The sequence below is a fragment of the Myotis lucifugus genome, unplaced genomic scaffold, assembly GCF_000147115.1.
Source record: "Myotis lucifugus unplaced genomic scaffold, Myoluc2.0 scaffold_1, whole genome shotgun sequence".
Classification (NCBI taxonomy): Eukaryota; Metazoa; Chordata; class Mammalia; order Chiroptera; family Vespertilionidae; genus Myotis; species Myotis lucifugus.
In genome coordinates, this window is record NW_005871049.1 from 11,324,744 (window position 1) to 11,345,976 (window position 21,233).

Below are 21,233 nucleotides of genomic sequence, written 5' to 3' on the forward strand. Positions count from 1 at the left end.
TAATTGTTACTTATAGGAAATAATTATGACTGGTCAGAAAAATAACGGAATGCTGAATAAACAGATTCTTCCTGGCCCTGGGAGCCAATTTCCCTCAGTAAACATATTCTTGGGACTATTTTGTTCCCATAGATGCACAAAGGATTGCTGCTTCAGTCTTCTTATGCAGGGAATCATCTCATTCAACGCATCCATTTGGTGCCCTAGATTCTATGAAAAGTCCATGAATCATGTGGGTGAGTGGCCATGGGCCACTTTGATGTCCTCCTTTTCTTTTCCATTATGTGGAGCTTTAAAACTTTGGCTTATGTTCATTTGGATGCTAATTGTTAAGCTTGTGTAGCTGGTTAGAACTGTTGAGTGGGAGCTAAGGAGATGGTGGGGAAAGGCAAGAAGCTGAGACAAGATTCAAGGCTGGAGCGTGGGTGTGACCAGGTGGGGTGACCGTTTCCTAATGCTCCACCCAAGCCTATGTACATCAAACCTTTTCTTTTAAAGTCTTTGCTTCAAATTCAAATTCCTTCTCTGACTTTTTAAAAAGTCATTGAGCACCTAACTGTTGTGGGGAGCGTTCGGCAGAAGGAAGCAGGAGAAATCAGGCCAAGCCCAAACACGGCCATCGAGAGCAGAAATGTCTCCATGTGCTCAGCATACGTCCACCACCCTTTCACGCTCACTCATCCTCCCAATAACTGCACCCCAAAACTGGTGTGGCATCACTGCCATTCGTTATATTTTCATTTGCCCACATCTAATTTTTGCTCTCAACCCTCTCTTGGCATAAGAAACAGGATGGCAGAATAGCCACCATTCTCCTGAAAAGTGGATTTCATCTTTAGTAGCTTATCAAAAAGCTGACAATAATTCATTAATACCAACCACTTCCAGAAATCCGAAAATAAATAGGCCACTGCCCTAAAGGTGAAAGGAGGCGATGTTTGTGAATTTTAAATGTATGAAAAAAAGTTCTTTATTGCGACATTGGCTACAAACGGCACAAACAATACGTTGCTCTGAAGATTGATTAAACTCCCGTGTTACCATGACTGTTAACCAACGGCACCAGCAACTGACTACTTTACGTGTCATAAACAGCACCAGTGAGAAACCAACAAGCACAACTAAATTTGGCTGTACTTTGTCCAGGTAATCCTAGAAATCTCCTGAGAATGGAAGACAAACCAGATATGAGATGGTAGAGAAACCCAGGCATTCCAATTTCATTATTCCTGCACCAGCACAGCTTGACTTTAAGTTGTAAACATTTTAGGATAGACTTTGATTCATAGTGTGTTCCAGTTTTCAAAGACTTCAAGTTGTCTTATGCCAAAACATAACCTGCATTTACTTTAAGGTTTTTCCTACCTTTATGTATCTTTGGGGGAGAAAAAAAATCACTTTAAGTCCCTTTCCCACCCTTTGTTTTTCCTTTCTCTTAGAATACATTTGAGCTAAATGTTTAATCTATCCACTCTAACGGGCATTTTAAATTTTTTTTTTTGAGACAGAAAGGTGGAGAGAGAGAAAAAAACACTGATGGGTTGCCTCCCTTATGTGCCTCAACCTGGGATCAGACCCACAACCTTGGTACATGATGGGATGCTGCACCAACCGAGCCACACTGGAGGGCTAGCAGGCATCTGAAAAGCCAACGTGGAGGCAGTTGAATGTGACACAAGAAAACAGAATGGGTCAGTAGAACTACCTGACACTTAGGCCATGCCAAAGCAGAGGGGTCATCTCTGGTTCGTTTTGTACCTATTCAAATTGTCAACTTGACATGTAAGAGGTTGTCAGAATTTCTGGGTGAAATTGGTTAAAGATGAATATTCTTATGTTGTAAAGAGACAGTAAATTCTATTCCGTCACCCACCTCTTTCAGCGAGGTTTCTAGGGAAGCCAGAGACCATCCTGACTCTCAGGATTGAGCCCTGAAAAGTGGATTTGCTAAGGTAAATGTCAATAACGGGATCAGAGAGTTTTAGAGTGTGAGACGTGGCCAGAAACTTAAGTCAAAATGTCTCTTCAAAGAGGAATATGGTACAGCGGAAAAATCACTGAAGTCAGAGTTGGCTGACAGAACAACTAATTGTATTATTCTGAATAGATCTTTTAAACTTACTAGATCTCAATTTACTCATCCTTAATATGAAGCAAGTTGAACCCAAAATATATTCCATGTATGTCAGGGTGAAATTTTTTAAAAATTGTTATTGATTTTAGAGAGAGAGAAAAAACAATTTATTGTTCCACTTATGTATGCCTCCACTGGTTGATTCTTATGTGTGTCCTGACCAGGTATCAAACCCATAATCTTGGTGTATCAGAATGATGCTCTAACCAACTGAGCTACCTAGCCAGGGCCCCAAATTTTTCTAACTAGCTTATTGCCTTTCATCTAGTAAACCAACAAACATAAGAATTGTCATAATAGAGCTCTTTAAAATTTACCTTTGATAATGAATAATAATTGAAATAAAAATATGGTTAAAAATGGGCATCTTATTTCACTTCTTACCTAGGGCTTTATCTTCCTATATCATCTTTCCTTTTCTTTTTTATGCTGTTAGAACCCAAGGGAGAGTGTGCACCCCCACATCTGGTCCCACTTTGGTTATCAGGAGGGCTTAGTTTCTTGGATTTCCTACAAGATCCAATTTGTCTGCTGGCACCCGAACTTTCATGATTTTTCCCAACTATTTCTCTAGTCCTCCAACATCCCCCTTCCACACAATACTTCCTCAGCAAGCCTTTACATTTGTCTATAGTCTAATTACTTCCACAAATTCTAGTACATCCTTTATTCCCATGGAACTTAGAGTGGCTCTTTCTCCTAAAAACTGATGGGTCCGATGGCATTACATAACATATTGACCACCAATAATAATCTCTGACTCTTTTGCATTGTGTTCACTCTCTACTTCAAACCTCTTTGTCCCCAGCTTACTTTGAACTTTCCTGACACTGTAATACATGCAGAATCACCATATATCTACATACCTATTCTTTACCAGGTGAAGACAAGTTCTTAAAGACCACTTCCTGCTAAAGGAGTTCCTCACCTATTCTAGGAATAAGAGAAGAGAATTAGGTAGGAAAAAGGAATATTTCTGGGCCATTCTCTTTCTAGGACCACTTCTAAAACTGTTCCTGAAGGGAAGGAGGAGACAGAAAAATGGTTATCAGGTGGAACTTTGGTAAGTGTCCCCAGATCTCCACACATTTCAAAATCCATTCTTTCTCTTCTAAGAAAAACTAGGATGAAAGGCTTCAAATAATAGAAAACTGAAAAATAGGTACGAGGGAAATATTTAGTTAATAAAGTCAGTATAAGTAGAAGTAAAACATATTTTAGAATAAAACTAAAATGATATTTTTAATGACAAATAGATATCAATCGGTAAATTACGCAGGAAGCATAATCACTAGTGGAGATGAGGAAGGTATGACTGCTAAGGCACAATGACTCCTTTGTCCTATTGTTTTTCTAGTCCATTTCTACATGGCAATGCCCTATGAAATGCTCAAATGCAAAAACTTGACTTCGAGTAATTGTCAACATTCATCTGGACTCTTTTCTTATTCCATATTACATTTCTAAATCACATTTATTTCATAACGTTAACTCAAGCCAGATGAAATCCCTTGACAAAAGAATCGAACAAGTCCAAATTGATCTCTTAAGTGGATCAATAGAAACTTAACTGAAATGGATTGGGGATTTTATCTAACCTGATGTAGTAGAACACTAATAAGATCACTTCCAATTCACACATATAGAACTAAATTTCAGTGCAAATTGATCTGATTACTAAGGATGAATGGTCACCTTTAATAATGGATTAAGGTGGTAGAGAATTCTCTTTTTATATGCGAATGCTTTTTCTTTTCTTTTAAACTCTTAGAGATTGTTTTAACTTTTCTTTTTATGCTGAATTTCACTCACTTCTTCCATGGCCAGATTTGACTTAAGGATTGTTTTAATTTTCATAATTTGATCTGAATTCTATTTTTAAGTCACAAATATCTTCTGAAGTGTTTTCCAAAGGAAGTTTTATAACAGCCAGGAAACCACGATGACATAAATGCAATGTTCCAGTAAACCATGACAGCCCTGAAAGCTATTTGTATAATAATGATAAAACCCTAATATGCAAATCAACCAAACAGTGGAACGACTGGTTGCTATGACACGCACTGACCACCAGGGGAAGGCACTCAATGCAGGCGCTTACCTCTGGTGGTCAGTGAGCTCCCACGAGGGAGCGCTACTCTGCCAGAAGCTGGGCTCACGGCTGGCAAGCACAGCAGCAATAGCAGGAGCCTCTCCTGCCTCTGCGGCAGTGCTAAGGAACCCTTGGGGGATGTCCACCTGCCGGCTTAGGCCCGCAGGGAACGGACTGCAAGAGAGCACAGGCCAGGCTGAGGGACTCCCCCTCCAGTGCATGAATGTTGTGCACAGGGCCTCTACTTTGTATAATAAAGCAAATGATAGTGAATAAAGCAGTCAACACGACAAAGAACAGAGGACTGTAAGTTTGAAGTATTAGCTTTGTCCATTTTGTGACTATTAATTTGATAATTTTGATATAGGTTTCTTAGAAGATCTGTTACATGTTAGAATTTGTTAATGTTCATAACATTTATTCAGGATAATTTGATGATAACTATTCTACATGGTTGAAACAAAGACTTAATATAGTGATGAATAAAGGCCAAAGATTGTATCTCTAAAAATAAATACCCTAATCTAGCTCCAATTCATTTGAAATATTAGAAGATTCATCCATTCTAGCATCCATCTCTCTATTTCCACAGACAGTAACTAGCTTCTGCAATTGTCTCAAGTGTTGACTACAGAGTGCTACAAACAAGCTTCACTTTTCTTCAACAATGAGAAAGAGTGTTGCTACAAAATGCTCAGAATGTAGGCTACTTTATTTATTAGTGAATGCGTGTGGGTGTACCTTTCCTAGACCTTTTCTTCTTAGGATCATGGACTAATGGCCCATGACCTAAACCCCTTTAGAAAATTAAAGTTTCTCTTTGTTCCTCCCTCCCTTCCCCATCCCAACTCTCTCCTCCCTAAGTGTCTCTCTTTGGGTCTTTGACTCTATTGACTCCATTTCCCCCCTATCTTACCTCTATTGGGTAAATAAAACCCAAAACAAAAAGCTTTTCTTTGCCTAAGAAAATGTTCAAACAAGCAGCTGATATCTGTTCCTCCATCTCTCCTGCCTATTTGTGGATGTGCTCTGAATTGTAAATTCTTAAACATATTTGTTCCTCAATAGGAAGTAGGGGGATAGAACATGTGGTCTACTTTACTTCTAAGCTCTTAGAGCCTAAATGGAATAGATGGAGAAACTCCATCTAAAATGCTCTCCATCTTTTTGATTCTGAATAACTCACAAGGGTTCGATTATTGGAGTGTGGTTCTAAAGCCCTAGAAAATCCTGCAGTGCATTTTCCTCATGTCTTACCTTCTCTTTTCAGCTTCACACAGAAACACAAAATGAGGGCTGATTTGTCTAATGTAGATTTGAATGTTTGTGTGACCCTAGGACTATCACCATAAGGTCACACTAACATTTTTCAACACTTGGTACTAGGAAAACTATAAAAATGAACAAAATATTATACTCAAATTATTTCCCTGGTGCCAATCTCCCCTAGTAGTACTCCTTTTTTATGTTGTTTTTGAAATAATTTTATTATATATTTTTCTAAATGTAAAAGTAATGAAGTGCTTTTTATAAAATAAAAAGTTAGAAAACCTGGAAAGCTATAATAAGAAGAGAAATAATAACATATATTATCCCACAAGCCAGAGATAGTCACTAAATTTTAGAGAAAACCTACTGTGATTTGTTTGTCTAAAAATTCTTGAGCTAAAGTGTTAAATAGGAAATTCCTTTATACTGGTAGACCAAAGCCTAAATAATGGTCAATATATTTTTGCATATTTAATGTAAGGAAAGGCCGCCATTTAAAAAAAAAAAAGCAGAAAGAAGAATAACTAAGATATTTAAGAGACCAAAAATATTTATTTCAATTTTTATTAAGAGGTAATTGGTCCCCATTGCACTCGCCCATCCTATCTGGTTATGTGGGAAAGGATCTGAAAGGGAGTGAGAGGATAAATAAAGTTACAACCATATATAAGAAAGAGGATGCTTCAGGCCACCTCAGGACCAGATCACTCAACACAAAGAAAGCTCCTTACCTTTTTCAGGTGAATTATTATGTGCATCTTTGGCTTTGAGTGACACATGTACTAGAGGACCGTTAAGTGAAGTGTTTCTCTCTCTTTTTGAATCAGGAGACAAGAAGCTGTGCAGGGAAACAGTGTTTGAGCTCCTTTAAGAGGCAAAAACCATCATATAAGATGTGACCTGAATATGGATAATCAAAGTGGCATCGTGGTGAAAAACATTTAATAAGAGAAACAAGAGGTGGGGGGGTCACTGTTTAGTACGAGATCAAATATTAGTACTTCCCTTTGTTTAGTGTTCCTCTTGGAGGAATGCTTCCACATTCCCACACTGGTGAGTTGGACTTGCTTTGGCCAATTATATGTGCATGGAATGGTGTGCGTAGATGGGATGTAGAGGCTTTAATAGCCTATGTGTGGTTTACCATGTCTCCGTGCTCTCTGTAGTGACAAAGTTCCAGAGAGAGAGAGAGAGAGAGAGAGAGAGAGAGAGAGAAAGAGAGAGAACACCATCACCTTTAGTTCTAGAGGAAATACAACAAGGAGTAGAGCCAGAGCTAAGCAGAGAAGGATATTAGCAGAGAAAGATATGTATCCTTATAAGTTAACTAGAGGCCCGTTGCAGGAAGATTCCTGCAAGAATAGGGCTTCCTGCGGCTGGAGTGAAGCAGAGAAGGGAGCGAAACCCGCTGAGGCAGGCTTTGCTCCTGCCTCCGCCGCCCTGCTTGCTTCTCCGCAGCTTCACTCCCTTCTGCAGCGCTTGGCTTCCTTCTACGTTGTCTTCAGTCTTCACTCAGCACCTGCATATGCAAATTAACCGCCATCTTTGTTGGGTTAATTTGCATACTCATCTGATTGGCTGGTGGGTGTAGTGGAGTGATACCAATTTGCATGTTTCTCTTTTATTAGTGTAGATAAGATTTTTATCTATTACTGCAGTGAAGACTAACCTATTCTGATGGATATAAGTTGGATGTCAAAGCTTTCACAAACTGATGGGGGATGCAATAGATGACACCAATCAGAAGGGGTAGAGCAAAACACAGCTGGAAGAACTGAGCAGCAGAAGAGATTCTGGGTTTTACATAAGAGTGACAGTAAATTTCTGGAAGCTGTATAGACTCAATTTTCTCACTATGAATTCAACTCTGATCCATAGGTTACTTTTACTCAACATAATAGTGAGCATTTTTCATGTTTTAAACCTTTTGGGAAAGCAACATTTTTAATGGTTATGTTCTGTCCTTTTGATTTATTTATTGGGTGTTACTATTTACTTATTAGGTTGTGTACTATCATTTGCCATTGTCAGGGATACTATTAAAATATCTTAATCTTGCCCTAACCAGTTTGGCTCAGTGGATAGAGTGTTGGCCTGCAGACTGAAAGGTCCCGGGTTTGATTCGGTCAAGGGCATGTACCTTGGTTGCAGGCACATCCCCAGTGGGGGGTGTGCAGGAGGCAGCTGATCGATGTTTCTCTCTCATCAATGTTTCTAACTCTCTATACCTCTCCCTTCCTCTCTGTAAAAAATCAATAAAATATATTAAAAATAAATAAATAAATAAATAAATAAATAAAACTTACTATTTAAAAAAAAATCTTAATCTTGATACTCAAGGCTTGAGTATATAATTTTATAAGCCTTATATGACTAAATTTTACTTATTTAAAATCTCTTTTTGTATTATCTTTTGCATTAGATTATAGCTCTTCATATGCAGATATTATGTTTTTTTCTCTTAATCTCCCTTGATACATATTCCAGTAAATTATACAGAGCTCATACTAATAATTATAATTATGAACATAATTTTCTCTGGCTCTTATAGAGATAACTGACCAAATGCTCTCTTAATATGGGTGACCTAACTGTATGGGTGACCTAACTTTACAAACATTTCCATGTATTTACATGAAAGCTAGTTCTAGTGTGTAAACTGAGTTTCATTCTACATTTAATATAGATGTCCAAGAAGCTCTCGTCAGAGATCTTTAGAAAACAATTTAAGAAAATTGTCTTAAAGCCGATATTTTATTATGTCCAAATATCTATTTCCCTTCTTATTCAAAAATCAAAAGCTATTAAATACAATAAGATTTGAAAAAGTCAAAATCTTGACTGATTCAACCATGAAAGCCAATTTTCGTACTTGAGCAAAAATATAAGTAAATGGTAATGCCATTCTGTATAAGTGGGAAACCCAAATTTGGTGGAATTGAAGGGGAAAAGTCTCATGTAGTTATAGACATGTGGGAAAATGTGGGACCAAGGTGTTTGATGTACATATGTGCACTTATCCATTTGTCAGTGTGGTAATTTCCTGCACTTGTCAACCTGGTTCATGCAGTACCTAATCCTATTTATTAGCTAACTAGACACCCGGTGCACAAAATTCGTGCACGGGGGGGGGGGGGGGGGGGCATGAGAGGGGGGTCCCTCAGCCCAACCTGCACCCTCTCCAATCCCGGAGCCCTTAGGGGATGTCCTACTGACAGCTTAGGCCTGCTCCCCATGGTTCTCTGCTGTCTGCGGGGCCCGCTTGGCCACTCCCAGGTCGCCACGGGCAATGGCCAAGCAGGCCCTGTTCTTAGCCACCACCCCCCGAGACTGGAGGACTCCAGCAGGGCTGAGAGGACTGGGCACCACCATCTTGTGGCTATGGGTGCCGCCACCTTTGTGTCGGAGTGATGGTTAATTTGCATATTACTCTTTTATTAGATAGGATTATATCCTATGATTAAAACTTACAAGGAAACAGAAAAGCAGAAGAGGAATAGGAAAAATGTTAACAAGGCAGTAAAGTAGTAAAAATAAATGCTTGCACAATGATATGCTTTAACTCATTTGGAGTAAGTGCCGGCCATTAAATGTAGTCAAAACAGATAACGTGCTGTGAATTACAGGGTCTTAAACACCCCCTTTAACTGATATTTGACTTGTTAAGTATAATGGTGGGTGGAGAAAGGACTATCACCATAAATAATAGAAGATAAATTCTAGGCCTGTCAACAATGATTTCTTGTGTGTTATTTCCACTTAAACACCGAAGGAAATGACAAAGGCATAAACAGAATGAAAGCTAACTTAATGAAGACTTTTTTATATAGTTCCCTAACACTGAATCGAAACCAGTTTCCAGGTAAGACAATTTCAACACTTCCATCAGGCCTCAGGACTGGTTTGCTGGGATCAAAACCGAGCTGCACTTCTAGAATTGCCTTTATCACAATGAGTCAAAAAAGTCAATGTTTTCATGTCATCTACCTTTTGTGTTTTTTTCAACCTAATGGTGTCTGCAAACTCCTTTTCGACATACAAGGTTTATTCTGTAGTTGAAAAGATGTGCTACAGATTTTTGTAAAGCTAGTTACTTCAGAGATTTGAGTATAGTGATAAATCTAACATAAATCAACACTATAGACTTCCAAAGGTTAAGAGGAAGCTGGCTTATCTTTTAGCTTCCAAGAGTATGTCCATCTGAACTGCCATTGATCTAAATTTACGTGGTCATTGCAAAATCAAAGCAAGTCAAAAATTGGGCTGCATTAACCTTCCATATACCAGTGATTTTCATCAGGTGTGTCGCAAGAAGTTTTAAAACGTGCAATACGTACCTGACTATTTAGACAGGGGCACTGACCACTTTTCCCTTCGATTTTCAAATTTAAAAAATGACGGCAGCCATCACAATAGCTGCCCAGTATAAATGAATCAAAATTATACCTTATTTTTTTTTCAAATCGGCAAAAATATATTTTTGGTGTGCCTCAGAATTTTAGTAATTTATGTGTGGCATGAGATGAAAAAGGTTGAAAGTAGCTGCCATACACTAATAGTTGTCTATGAACAAAAGTTGCTTCAAGAAAGTCAATTGGTACTGGATTAATCCATTCATTCGACCATCTTATTGAGACTATTTTACATCAGACATCATGTCATGTACTTATATAATAAAAATATTAAGTGCCTCATCCCTGTTTCTCTTAGGGACCTAGATATATGGCTTGAATCACAAATTCTAAAACACTAGAAAAGCCAAAGCCTTTTTCACAATTGCTGCGATTCCAGACCCCTGCCTGATCTTGGTGCTATCTGCTTCCAAACCTATCCATGTCTGAAACTTGGTTCCTTTAACAGTGGACACCACACACACACACACACACACACACACACACACACACACACACACCTGCTTATTCTCAAGTTCAGTAATACTATTAAAAATGTAGGACTCACAAGTATAGAATGATATGGCAGAATACACAGCCTTCTCCCATTTCTCTTGTTCCCTGCCTCTCTCCCCGATTATACCTTCCTCCTTTTTATCACTCTCCTTCATCCATCAAGGCCAAAACAAAGTATTTTCCTAGTTGTATGTCTGACATCTCTGCCTCATTTTATTGACATGTCCTAAGTCAAAACAAAGCCTCTCTCTAGTTTGTGACACTCTATTTCTCAGTAATATCTCTAATTTATAGTACAGGGCTGTTCAATAGAACTTTCTGCAATGATGGAAATGTCCATAAAATAACTACCAGCCGTATGTGGCTATTGAGCATTTGAAATGTGGCAAGTGCAAGTGAGGAACTAAATTTTTAATTTTATTGCATTTTAATTCACTTCAATAGCCAGATGTGTCTGGTGGCTACCCTACACGACAACAACCTCTCCAGATAAAGTAACCTCTGCCAGGCATTCAAGTACTCACTTATTAATCGGAGTTGTATTGCCCACCAAGTTATTAAGCACATCTTCCTTCATAGACTTCATTTTCTTCATATTAATATTCTAATCTCTTAATGAAGAAAACATAAAAGGCTAAATTATCAAACCAGACTCACATGAATCCAGAGTTTCAAGCTCTACCAATAATTTTGAATTTTAAAAGAAGCCATGGCCCAGGCAAAGCAAGATGTCAGGATCCCTAGTGCAGCTCCCCTGGTGCTTTCTCACCACATCAGAATGCCTTCTGATCCTTCTTAACAAAAGAGAGCACTAATGATGTATGTAACTACAGCACTTACACAGAGAGACCTATTTTAATCATAAAATATCTCCCCTTTATACCCAAATAGCTTTCATGACATTTCCTAATAATCTATGTGTACACATCCATAGATCCCATTTCCCCAAAGCCCAGACTGCATAAGCAATCGACAAGCCAGGTGCATCTGCTCAAAGCATCCCTTAGAGAAAAGACTCCCCCAGGACTAAATACTTAGTGTGTTTCCCAAGAGTTCTGCAATGAGAATGTTTATAAGAAGACTTGACTGGGTAGCCTTTATTCCTTCTTGGAGGCATTTTCAGGTAAAGGGAGAGAATGGATTGAAGTGTGGTGTGTTCATGGATGTTGTTGAGTCCTAACTTACATGCATCCAACAGTTAGGCTGCCATGTTAGCATGTATTTATTACTGGTTAAGCAGCATCCCAGATGCAGGTCCATATTTGGTTCAAGTTCAATAATCCCAGAAGAGCACTGAAAATGAAAAGTTAATATTGGCTGCAAGTTACTTATACTATAGAGATCTAGACTTTTTTTTTTTTTTTTTTTGATATTCAACATGGAAGCCACATGTGGCAATTCAGCACTTGAAATCTGGCCAGTTCAAATTGAAGTCTACTGTAAGTATAAAATGCACATCACATTTTAAAGATTTAGTACTAAAAAGGAATATAAACTATTTCATTAATATTTTTATATTGATTACATGCTTAAATAAAATATTTTGCATATATTTTGTTAATAAAATATACTATTACAATTAATTCTATTATTTATTTTTACTTTTTTAATGTGTCTATAAGAACTTTTAAATTTCATATGTGGATTGCCTTTTGTGACTCATTGTATTTCAATCAGGCATCACTGATCTAAAATATTGTATTTCTAATACCTTTAGCGTATTAAAATTCAAAGCCTCTTCGTGATCTCTTCAAATTCCCAGATATCACATTTGCACAGCACTTTCCTCAAATACTTCCTCTATACACAGTATCTGTTTTGCTCTATCTTAGCTCAGCCAAAAATTCATAACCTTCATTAGTTATTAATTTAAAATAAAGGATTTATAAATGTAGAAATATCACTGACAAATTTATGGGCCAGAGTTGCATCTTAACATCTCCTACCTTCCCTTTGCTATCTTTCTTTTTCTATTTATTTGTTTGTTTGTTTATTTATTTATTTTTGTTCATTCTTCCTTTTCCTCATCTTTCTCCTCAGGAACAAAACAATTCATCTCTCTCCTGTATAGCAGTTTAGTAAGCATTATATTTTGTTTGAGCATGCTTTTGAGGTCTTTCTCTACTTGAAGACAGGCAGTTTTCTCCTTAAGAGGAGGTCTAGTGAATACATTTTTCTTCCTTTTTTTTTACACTTGCAATACAAAGATGAAAGTCACTGGAGAAATTTTTAGTGTATTTACAATCTAGAAGGGGACACAGAGAAGTTACAACAGAAATAAAAACAGCATGAATGGCACCATCATAGAGCTGTGCCCACGACGCTGTGAGAACACAGGGACCAACAATGCTCACCATTAATTACACAGACCAATAGAATAATCAGTGGGTAGCTGCCTTGTTTTGGCTACATTCGCACCATGCTCCAGCCAAGCGACCATGTGTAATTCATTATTCACTCTACCTCAAATTCTCTACTGTAAAGGTTTTCTAATTTTAAATACAATTGCACCACAAATAAAAACCCAGTGAACAAATGTAAATTGGTAACTCAAAAGCATAGTAACTTCGATTTTGATGAGAGGTGTGGAGTCCCATCTATTTGCCTCCACTATGGTGACACAGCAACAACCCCTGGTGCGGCTTTGGGGAGAACATTGTAAAAACCATAGCTCTGTTCCCTTGGCTCCCAAGATACTCTCTCCTGATTTCCCATTTCTGACAAATCCCCAGTCAACACTGAGGGCTCCTCATTTCCCAAACACTCTGAATGCAGGCTTCCTCTTACTTTCTCACTCTCGGTCTCTCCCTATGTGTTTTCATCCAACATGACTTCAGCTCTGCTCCTAAAAGCTGAGCACATCCAAGTCTAAACCTCCAGCACAACTCTTCTCCAGGCTTCAGATGTAGACAGCAACATGCCTGCCAGACACCTCCTGCTGGCTTCAGGTTCCACGGTCTCCTCCATCTCTACCTGCTGCACACCTCGCACCCCAATGATCCTTCCTCTAATACAGACAGACCTCTGAGATCCCGTGGTTCGGTGCCAGACCACTGTAATAAAGCACGCATCATGAAAATGCGAGTCGTAATTGTTTTGCTGGTGGAGGATCTTGCCTTGAGTTTGTAAAGCACAACAGCAACTAGAAAGCCAGGTATGCCTGTACTTCCTTTCAGCTGATGAGATCCCTTTTCTTACTGTCAGCTGAATTAAACACCTATGAGTCTTTTTACTTTTTTCTTTCACTCCCCCCATACCAGCTTCATAAATTACCAAGTCCTCCCAAATATGTTTTGACTTTGTTTCATGGTGGAACGATGGCTATCAGAGATGCTTACAGTCTAATCCAGGGGTGGGCAAACTTTTTGACTCGAGGGCCACAATGGGTTCTTAAACTGGACCGGAGGGCCGGAACAAAAGCATGGATGGAGTGTTTGTGTGAACTAATATAAATTCAAAGTAAACATCATTACATAAAAGGGTACGGTCTTTTTTTTTTTTTAGTTTTATTCATTTCGAACGGGCCGTAGTTTGCCCACGGCTGGAATCCCTCAAACCTGTGAAGATGCTACCTACCTTACCTTACATGGCAAAAGGAACTTTGCCTGGGTAGCCTGCAATCCCAGCTTATGAATCATATTCTCCAGAATCTCATCTGTGGGATTAGATGTTACCTTAAATGCTCCCACAATACCCCATGTCTGCCTCTATCAGTACCTTAAAATACTGTCTTATATGGGTTTAAGGGTCTCTATTTCATCAGGCTGTTAATTACTTGAGAAAAACTGTGCTTTACGGTTGAGAGCATAACAGTCAACGTGGCATATAGTACTTGCTTATTATTTGTTGAATAAAATTATTGAATTAAACAATATGATATTGTACATGAGTAAAAATAGCAGTTTCTAGTAAAGGGAAGGGACTTATTCAACAGCAATTGGAATGATATTGAGAAACATATGTCACCAGTGAAAGGAATTTTAAAGCACGTCATAAAACATTACCACTCATTCAGTTACTTATAACCTGGAAAATTCGTCTAAGATAGGAAATGTTGTACAAAGTAAATCAGGGTTGCAGTGGTAAATTTCCAGTTAAAAGTATAAATTACCTTTGCATTTGTATGATGAAGATAAGACTCATGTTTGGTAAATGAAGGAAAAAGGTTTTATAGGGAAAAGCAGTAATTTAAAATCCATATTCATATTGGAACTCAAATGAAAGTCTCTGGAATGATCTTTCATGGTCACATTTATCTTATTATATAGCTAAAAGGTAATAAGCCCATCTCAAGTCTTCTTTTTGTTGCTTCATTTACTACAGCATTAAAGGTAAATTGTGGAGAATATCTTATGATTCATGGGTATTAGTGTTTGAAAATTACACTATCTGGGAACTTCAGATTATTAGGTCAGAGATTCTGCCAGGCAAGCTGAGAAGTGAGAAAGTTTGTTCTATGCTTGGTTCCCTCTGAAGTCTAGAGAACAGTAGTGAATTCCTTTGATGGTCAGGCAGGGGATTGCTGTAATCCACGGGTGAGATGGACTGACATGGCCAACTAACCATCCTTGGACTTTTTCTTTCTCTTTCCTTTCTCTTTTAGGGATCTTGATGTAAAAATAACTGAAAAAGTTGTGGTATTTTACAACATACATTGACAGTTCTATCCCGGGTACATGTTTTCCTACCATAGCTCCTCAACGGCATTTTAATTTCCTGTTGAATCCTTTTCCATTCTAAAAACTGGTCTTAATGGAACACATTATCATTGCATTATTCAGTTTATTTAAATGCTATTAAGCAGTTCTTCAGTTCATGATCCTCCATCCTGATCAGCCAGTGCAGTCCCTCTTCTGGTCTGGTTGTTGCTCTTGTGGTGTCCTTGTTATTGGTGTTATTTCCCCCTAGATCCACATCTCCATGCCCCTGGCCTTCTAAATTTCTCTCTTAAAATGCGTTGGCTGGCCGAAGCCGGTTTGGCTCAGTGGATAGAGCATCGGCCTGCGGACTGAGGGGTCCCGGGTTCGGTTCCGGTCAGGGGCATGTACCTGGGTTGCGGGCACATCCCCAGTGGGAGATGTGCAGGAGGCAGCTGATCGATGTTTCTCTCTCATCGATGTTTCTAACTCTCTGTCTCTCTCCCTTCCTCTCTGTAAAAAAATCAATAAAAAATATTTAAAAAAAATGCGTTGGCTGTAGCCTAAAAGTGATGGCTTGCTGTTTTCTCCATTATCATATAATTCTAAGTATTTTTTATACCCCAAAATCTCTTAGCAGTCTATTTTAAAGATTACAGTTATACATACTTTTAACAGTTATCCAGATTTTTAACAAATATCCTTTTATTATTGATTTCTAATTTTGCTATATTATTGTCATAGTCTCTAAGGTATTGCTTCCTTGATATTTAGTTGATTCATTGAACCAAATAGAAACTCAATTTTTGTGAATGGTCCATGGGTGCTCAAAAATAATATTTGCCTATCACAGTGGTTCTCAACCTGTGGGTCACGACCCCTTTGGCGGTCGAACGACCCTGTCACAGGGGTCGCCTAAGACCATCCTGCATATCAGATATTTACATTCCGATTCATAACAGTAGCAACATTACAGTTATGAAGTAGCAACAAAAATAATTTTATGGTTGGGTCACAACATGAGGAACTGTATTTAAAGGGCTAGAAGGTTGAGAACCACTGACCTATCAGGTATTAAATATGTGTATACTTTTGCATATAAATATATAATTCTCTATAGTTAAATAACAAAATATATAACTTGATATAAAATATACATAGTTAGTATAATTGTTATTTTCACACATTCTATAACTTCATGTCTTGTCAGTTTGATTTAACAAACAATACTTTCACTCTTAACATCTTCCCATAGCCAGGTAAGGCATTGTCCAGATAAACACCAGTATGCCCTGTGACCTATAGATTTCCTATACAAGCATTAATATCTATCATCACTCCTCCTATTGATGGAAGTTTCTTCTTTTTTTGTCCAGTAAGCAAATAAAGTTCAATACTTTGAATGAACTGAAAATAAAACACTTGGTGGTCAGCATAGGAATACTTTTAAGGAGCATTTATTTAAAATGTGCCAGACACTTACTGTGTGACTTTTGACATACTACTAAACTACAACTTGCCTTTATTATATGTTCATAATAATGTGGACTTTATAAAGTAATGAGGTTTAAATGAGTTAGTATATAGTTAGTGCTTAGAATAGTGCTAAAGGCACATACTATGTATTTGATAAATGTTAGTTATTTTATCACTGGCTGTATTTCATTCTTTCTATTCTTTTCAACTTCCTGATTTATTTATGCTTTGTGTGCATGGGAAGAGGGGGAGAGAGAGAGGTGGGGAGACCTTTTAAAATTAGTATAATCTCTGGGAATTCTACTTCCCCAAAAGCAGTCAACCATTCACTTGTGCAGGGGACCTGAGGGCCAAGGGCAATAACTGTGTTCTGCTTGGAGTTAAAGTGTATTACCTATAATTGTGACTAAAAAATATGAGTCTTGCCTGAGTTTTTTTATTGATTGGAGGAGATGTATAAACTCAGGCATTATACAGAGAAAGTCAGTACACAGAGTCATACAGAGACATAGAGGTAAGAAATGAAGAGAGCATGTTGCCTGGATTCCTGGAGCTTTTCTATTCTAGATGTGAGGCTTGTTCTGATGCCAGACTGTGTTCCTGACAAACGGTTCTTCAAAACATGGCTTTATTCTTATAATATTCACTTTTTTGCTTTAATTACTTGAATTGGTTTCTGTTACTTGCATCCTAAAGAATCTTAAATAATATAATACATCTTAACAAGCTTGTTAAGGCAGAAACATGCTTGTTAAGGTTGAAAATTGTGATTTTGCTTCTGGGATCAGAAGATAACACAGTAATCATTGACATCTTTTCACTTACCACATACCTAAAATTCCAAAGCTCAGGATGGCGGCCAACTTGAACAAAATATGAGAAATGGAGAACGATATCAATGGAAATTATTCTGAAACTACAATGTATTGTGTCATCATCCAAAACAGACATAACAGACATTCATCTTAGATCCAAAGAGTCTTAGTAGTTGCCTATTGCTCATTTCCCATTTAGTTCCCTGCCTCATTCTTCTTCCTACCTAGCTCATGCCAGCTTACTCCACGGGCCACCCTCTTCTACTCTTTTTTACGTTCTCTCAGTTGAAAGCCATCAGTTCACATCATCTTCAATTGCATGCTTTACTTACTCATTTAATCAAAAAGTGTTTGTTGAGTAAGTGACATTTTCCAAGCACCATGCTTAAGTTAGATAAAAGATATATTTTCTGAACCCAAGGTGCATTTCTACAGAGTGCTCCTAAATGTGATGGGTGAAGGAGATGAGGAGATGGTTCTTTCCCAACCCTAATATTTACTTCCATGTAGAAGAGGGAAACATTCTTAGCCTCATCCTAGAATAATTTTGGGGGGAATTATTATGTAGCTATTCTCTCTTGGGAGGCATCCTGACCTCAGAGGGAATTTATTTCACCGTGCTGCTCCAGGCCTTAAGTCTTACAAGGTCAGGGATCCATGGGAAGAGGCTATTGCAGGCTCAAGGCTGCCTGCAATGGGGTGAGCAAATCTTTCTAACTGTAGAGTTCAATATTAGAAAGCCTACTTGCCCATAGTCATGAATCACATTCCTCTATATTAGCTGTTATCAGCAATGAAGGTGGTATTTTGTTCTCCTACCTGCCTGACAATTTTGACTTATGTCTTCATTTATTTATAATTCAAGTAGGGAAGAGAAGTGATGTTATAAGCCTTCCCAAGAATATTAACAATATATGCCTCAAATCCTCCCCTCTCACTTGAGCTTTTGCCCGAAATCTAATTTTCAGGGAATGCACCCAGATGGAATTTTCATACCCTCAGCCTCAATACTTCATCATGAAAATGTGCTTCAATTTCCTCATAGAAGGAAATCAGAAGTTTACCACTAAATATGCCTGTTTCAATCACATGCTCCTTTACTCATCAGCTCATTCAGGCTTGAAACCCTAGTTACTTTAACTCCTTCTGTCTTCCTCCATAGTAAGCTAGGCACAAAGATCTGTTGTTTTTTCTCCAGAATTTCTCATTCTTCTGCTCTTTTATCTCCAATCCTAATCTAGACTTCATAGCCACTTGTTGCAAAAGCTCATCAGCTTGCCTTAGCTGGTTTGGCTCAGCAGATAGGATCCTGGGTTGGATTCCGGTCATGGGCACATGCCCGAGTTGCAGGCTTAATTCCCAGTGGGGGACAACAGGAGGCAGCCGATCAATAATTCTCTCTCATCATTAATGTTTCTGTCTCCCTTCTCTGAAATCAATAAAAAAATATTTTTAAATAAAAGTTTATCAGCTAGATTTTGCTGATTTCAGATTTTTCCTCATTAATTTTTCCTCTCTCACAGAGTTGACAGTATAACCTTCCTCAGTTACCACTTTCATCACAGTATTCTCTTCATAAATGCCTTCCATGGCTTCCATTTGTAGATGAAACTCATTATCCTGATTTAAAGGCTCTGTCATAAGTAGACATGATACAATCAACATTGCTATATTTATTATCCTTGCCTCTACTCAAACTTAACTCTTTTATGAACCAAAAGCATAGTATGCTTTGCATACATGCCTTGTATCAAATTGTAAAACACACACACACACAGACACACACACACACACACACACACACACACTGTCAAAAACAACTTCTAACCATCTTCTCCAAATGTTTAAGGACTAGTGCCAAGACCAACACTTTTATCTCTTCACAGCCAACCACACACTATATTAAATGGTGTGTCCTGTGGCTTATTAAAAATTCTCCTTTATCTGAGCTGAATTACTGTGAGTTCCTAGAGCTGAGGAATCATGGTACATTTCCCATACCATCAAATTCATTGTTAATTGTGTAGGAGATACAGAGTAAATATTTGACTTATAATTAAAAAAAGTAATTGTTTTCACCTAAGAGATGGCTTGATCAAATACTCTGAAATTTAAGAGTGAATTGATAATCATAATTTCTGTTCTGACCTCTGACTTTCTCTGTTACTCTAAGCAAGCCATTTTAGCTATTTTGGACTTACTTTGTTAATCCAAAAATGGAAGTAAGACTTGTCATCTGTCTTATTCACAGAGAGTGGTATCCTAGTCAATGCAAAGCACATGGCTACTACGAAGTTTAATAAAAATGATAAATAGCATCTATTACAGAATTGAACCATTGTTCAATTCTTCTGCCCTTTCAGTCCTTCGATTCAATATTCTCTCACTGAAATCTGAGAGCTTTAATTTGAGAAAGGGTTTAACTAATAATCATAGACTTTCTACATTAACCTTTTCTTATCATTAGGCACACCTGGATGATATCAAATTATTCTTTTAAGGAAATCAATATGTCACTATAAGTGCATAGAAAAACATCTGGTAATGGAACATCGGGTAAGGGAAACCTGGATATAAAAAACTGTATCAGAGCAAGATGGCAAATAGATGGTTCCTGACTTTACTTCCCCTCAGAGAAAGAGCAACTAGCAACTACTTATAGACAAGATGACTTTGTGAAGACCCCAGGCTCTGGAGGTGAGGCTAAAGCAACTACCTTGGAACACAAAAACCAAGAAAAACTGCATTAGTGGGGTTAGAGGAATGGTTTCCCTTTGACTGCATCTCCCCTCCTTCAGGCCAGAGTAATGCCACACCCAGGGGGTCGCCTCGGCTACAATTTCTCCAGTAGGTAAAGGAGAGCCAGATGTGGACACCCAGCTTCCCCACGTCCCAGGAAGCTTCCTAGGAGGCACACTTAGGTGTTGCCTGACAGGGCTCCCTGGGGGGTCAGTTCGAGAAGGAGAAGTGGAACAGGGTTCACAGTAACAAGTGTGTAGATCTTGGCAGACAGCGTTCCTGCTGGCAGTGGTGCCTCCCCTTAGATCCCAGACAATAGCTCTGCCTATCCATAGACACAAGCCAGTGGACCTTTCTGACTAGGGAGCTTGGTCGGCAGTTCTGCCCAGTTTAGGTGCACAGCCAGCAGGCTAAACCAGTGGCAGAGCCCATACTATGGCCCCACCCAGATAGTAAAGCAAGTGGGCAGCTCCACACAACTGCTGGGCATGGCCTCCAGCCCTGCCTGATCAGCAAGCCTGGTCAGAGAACCTGGGCAGGTGAGGAGTCCATGCTATAGTCCTGCTCAGGCAGAGAGCCAAGCCAGCAGCCCTGTCCAACTGCAGAGCATAACCTCCACCCCATCTCTAAGGGAGCCCACACAGTGACCCCAGGTAGCCTTGGCATCTGAGCCTACAGTACTTCCCAATTGCTGAGCATAGCAAGTGGCCTCTTCCAGGCAGAGAGCCCATCTAGCCACCTTGTGCAATCATGGAGCATAGGATAGCAACCCTGACTGATCCTGGAGCACAGCCTCCAGCCACACCTAAATGCAAAGTACAACTTGCAGCCCAACTTCACCAGGGATTCCAGCCAAAGACCTCGCCCAAGAGTGGAGCACAGCCAGGTGACTGTCCAATCATGGAACTGAGCCTGCGGCCCAGACTGAACAGAGTCCAGCCAGTGACACCAGCTGGCTGGGGAGCTCAGCCTAATGAAAATAACAAACCAAATTCAACAGCATATTAAAAGGGTCAAACACAATGATCAAGTGGGATTTATTCCTGGGATGCAAAGACAGGACAACAAACACAAATCAATGAATATGATAGAGCACCTTAATAGAATAAAAGATAAAAATCATATGACCTTCTCAATAGATGCAGAAAATGCATTTGACAAACT

The 21,233-nt window shown here is 38.7% G+C and overlaps 1 protein-coding gene across 7 annotated transcripts in view; it reads right to left on the bottom strand.

Moving 5' to 3' along the window:
* The window catches only part of SLC7A11 (solute carrier family 7 member 11), a 236,984-nt gene that overhangs the window by 129,083 nt on the left and 86,668 nt on the right, over window positions 1-21,233 (bottom strand). For 2 of the 7 annotated variants that reach the window (XM_023754418.1, XM_023754412.1), the window contains one exon: window positions 11,485-11,695. The exons of 4 other annotated variants lie outside the window; for them this stretch is intronic. Coding sequence is in view for 2 of the 3 variants with exons in the window: in XM_023754412.1 (XP_023610180.1) it covers window positions 11,676-11,695 (20 nt within the window). In the remaining variant the exon portion in view is untranslated. Of the gene's footprint in view, window positions 1-11,484; window positions 11,696-17,347; window positions 17,379-21,233 lie in introns of those variants that run through there. One more of the 7 variants, XM_023754379.1, reaches the window with a different exon arrangement.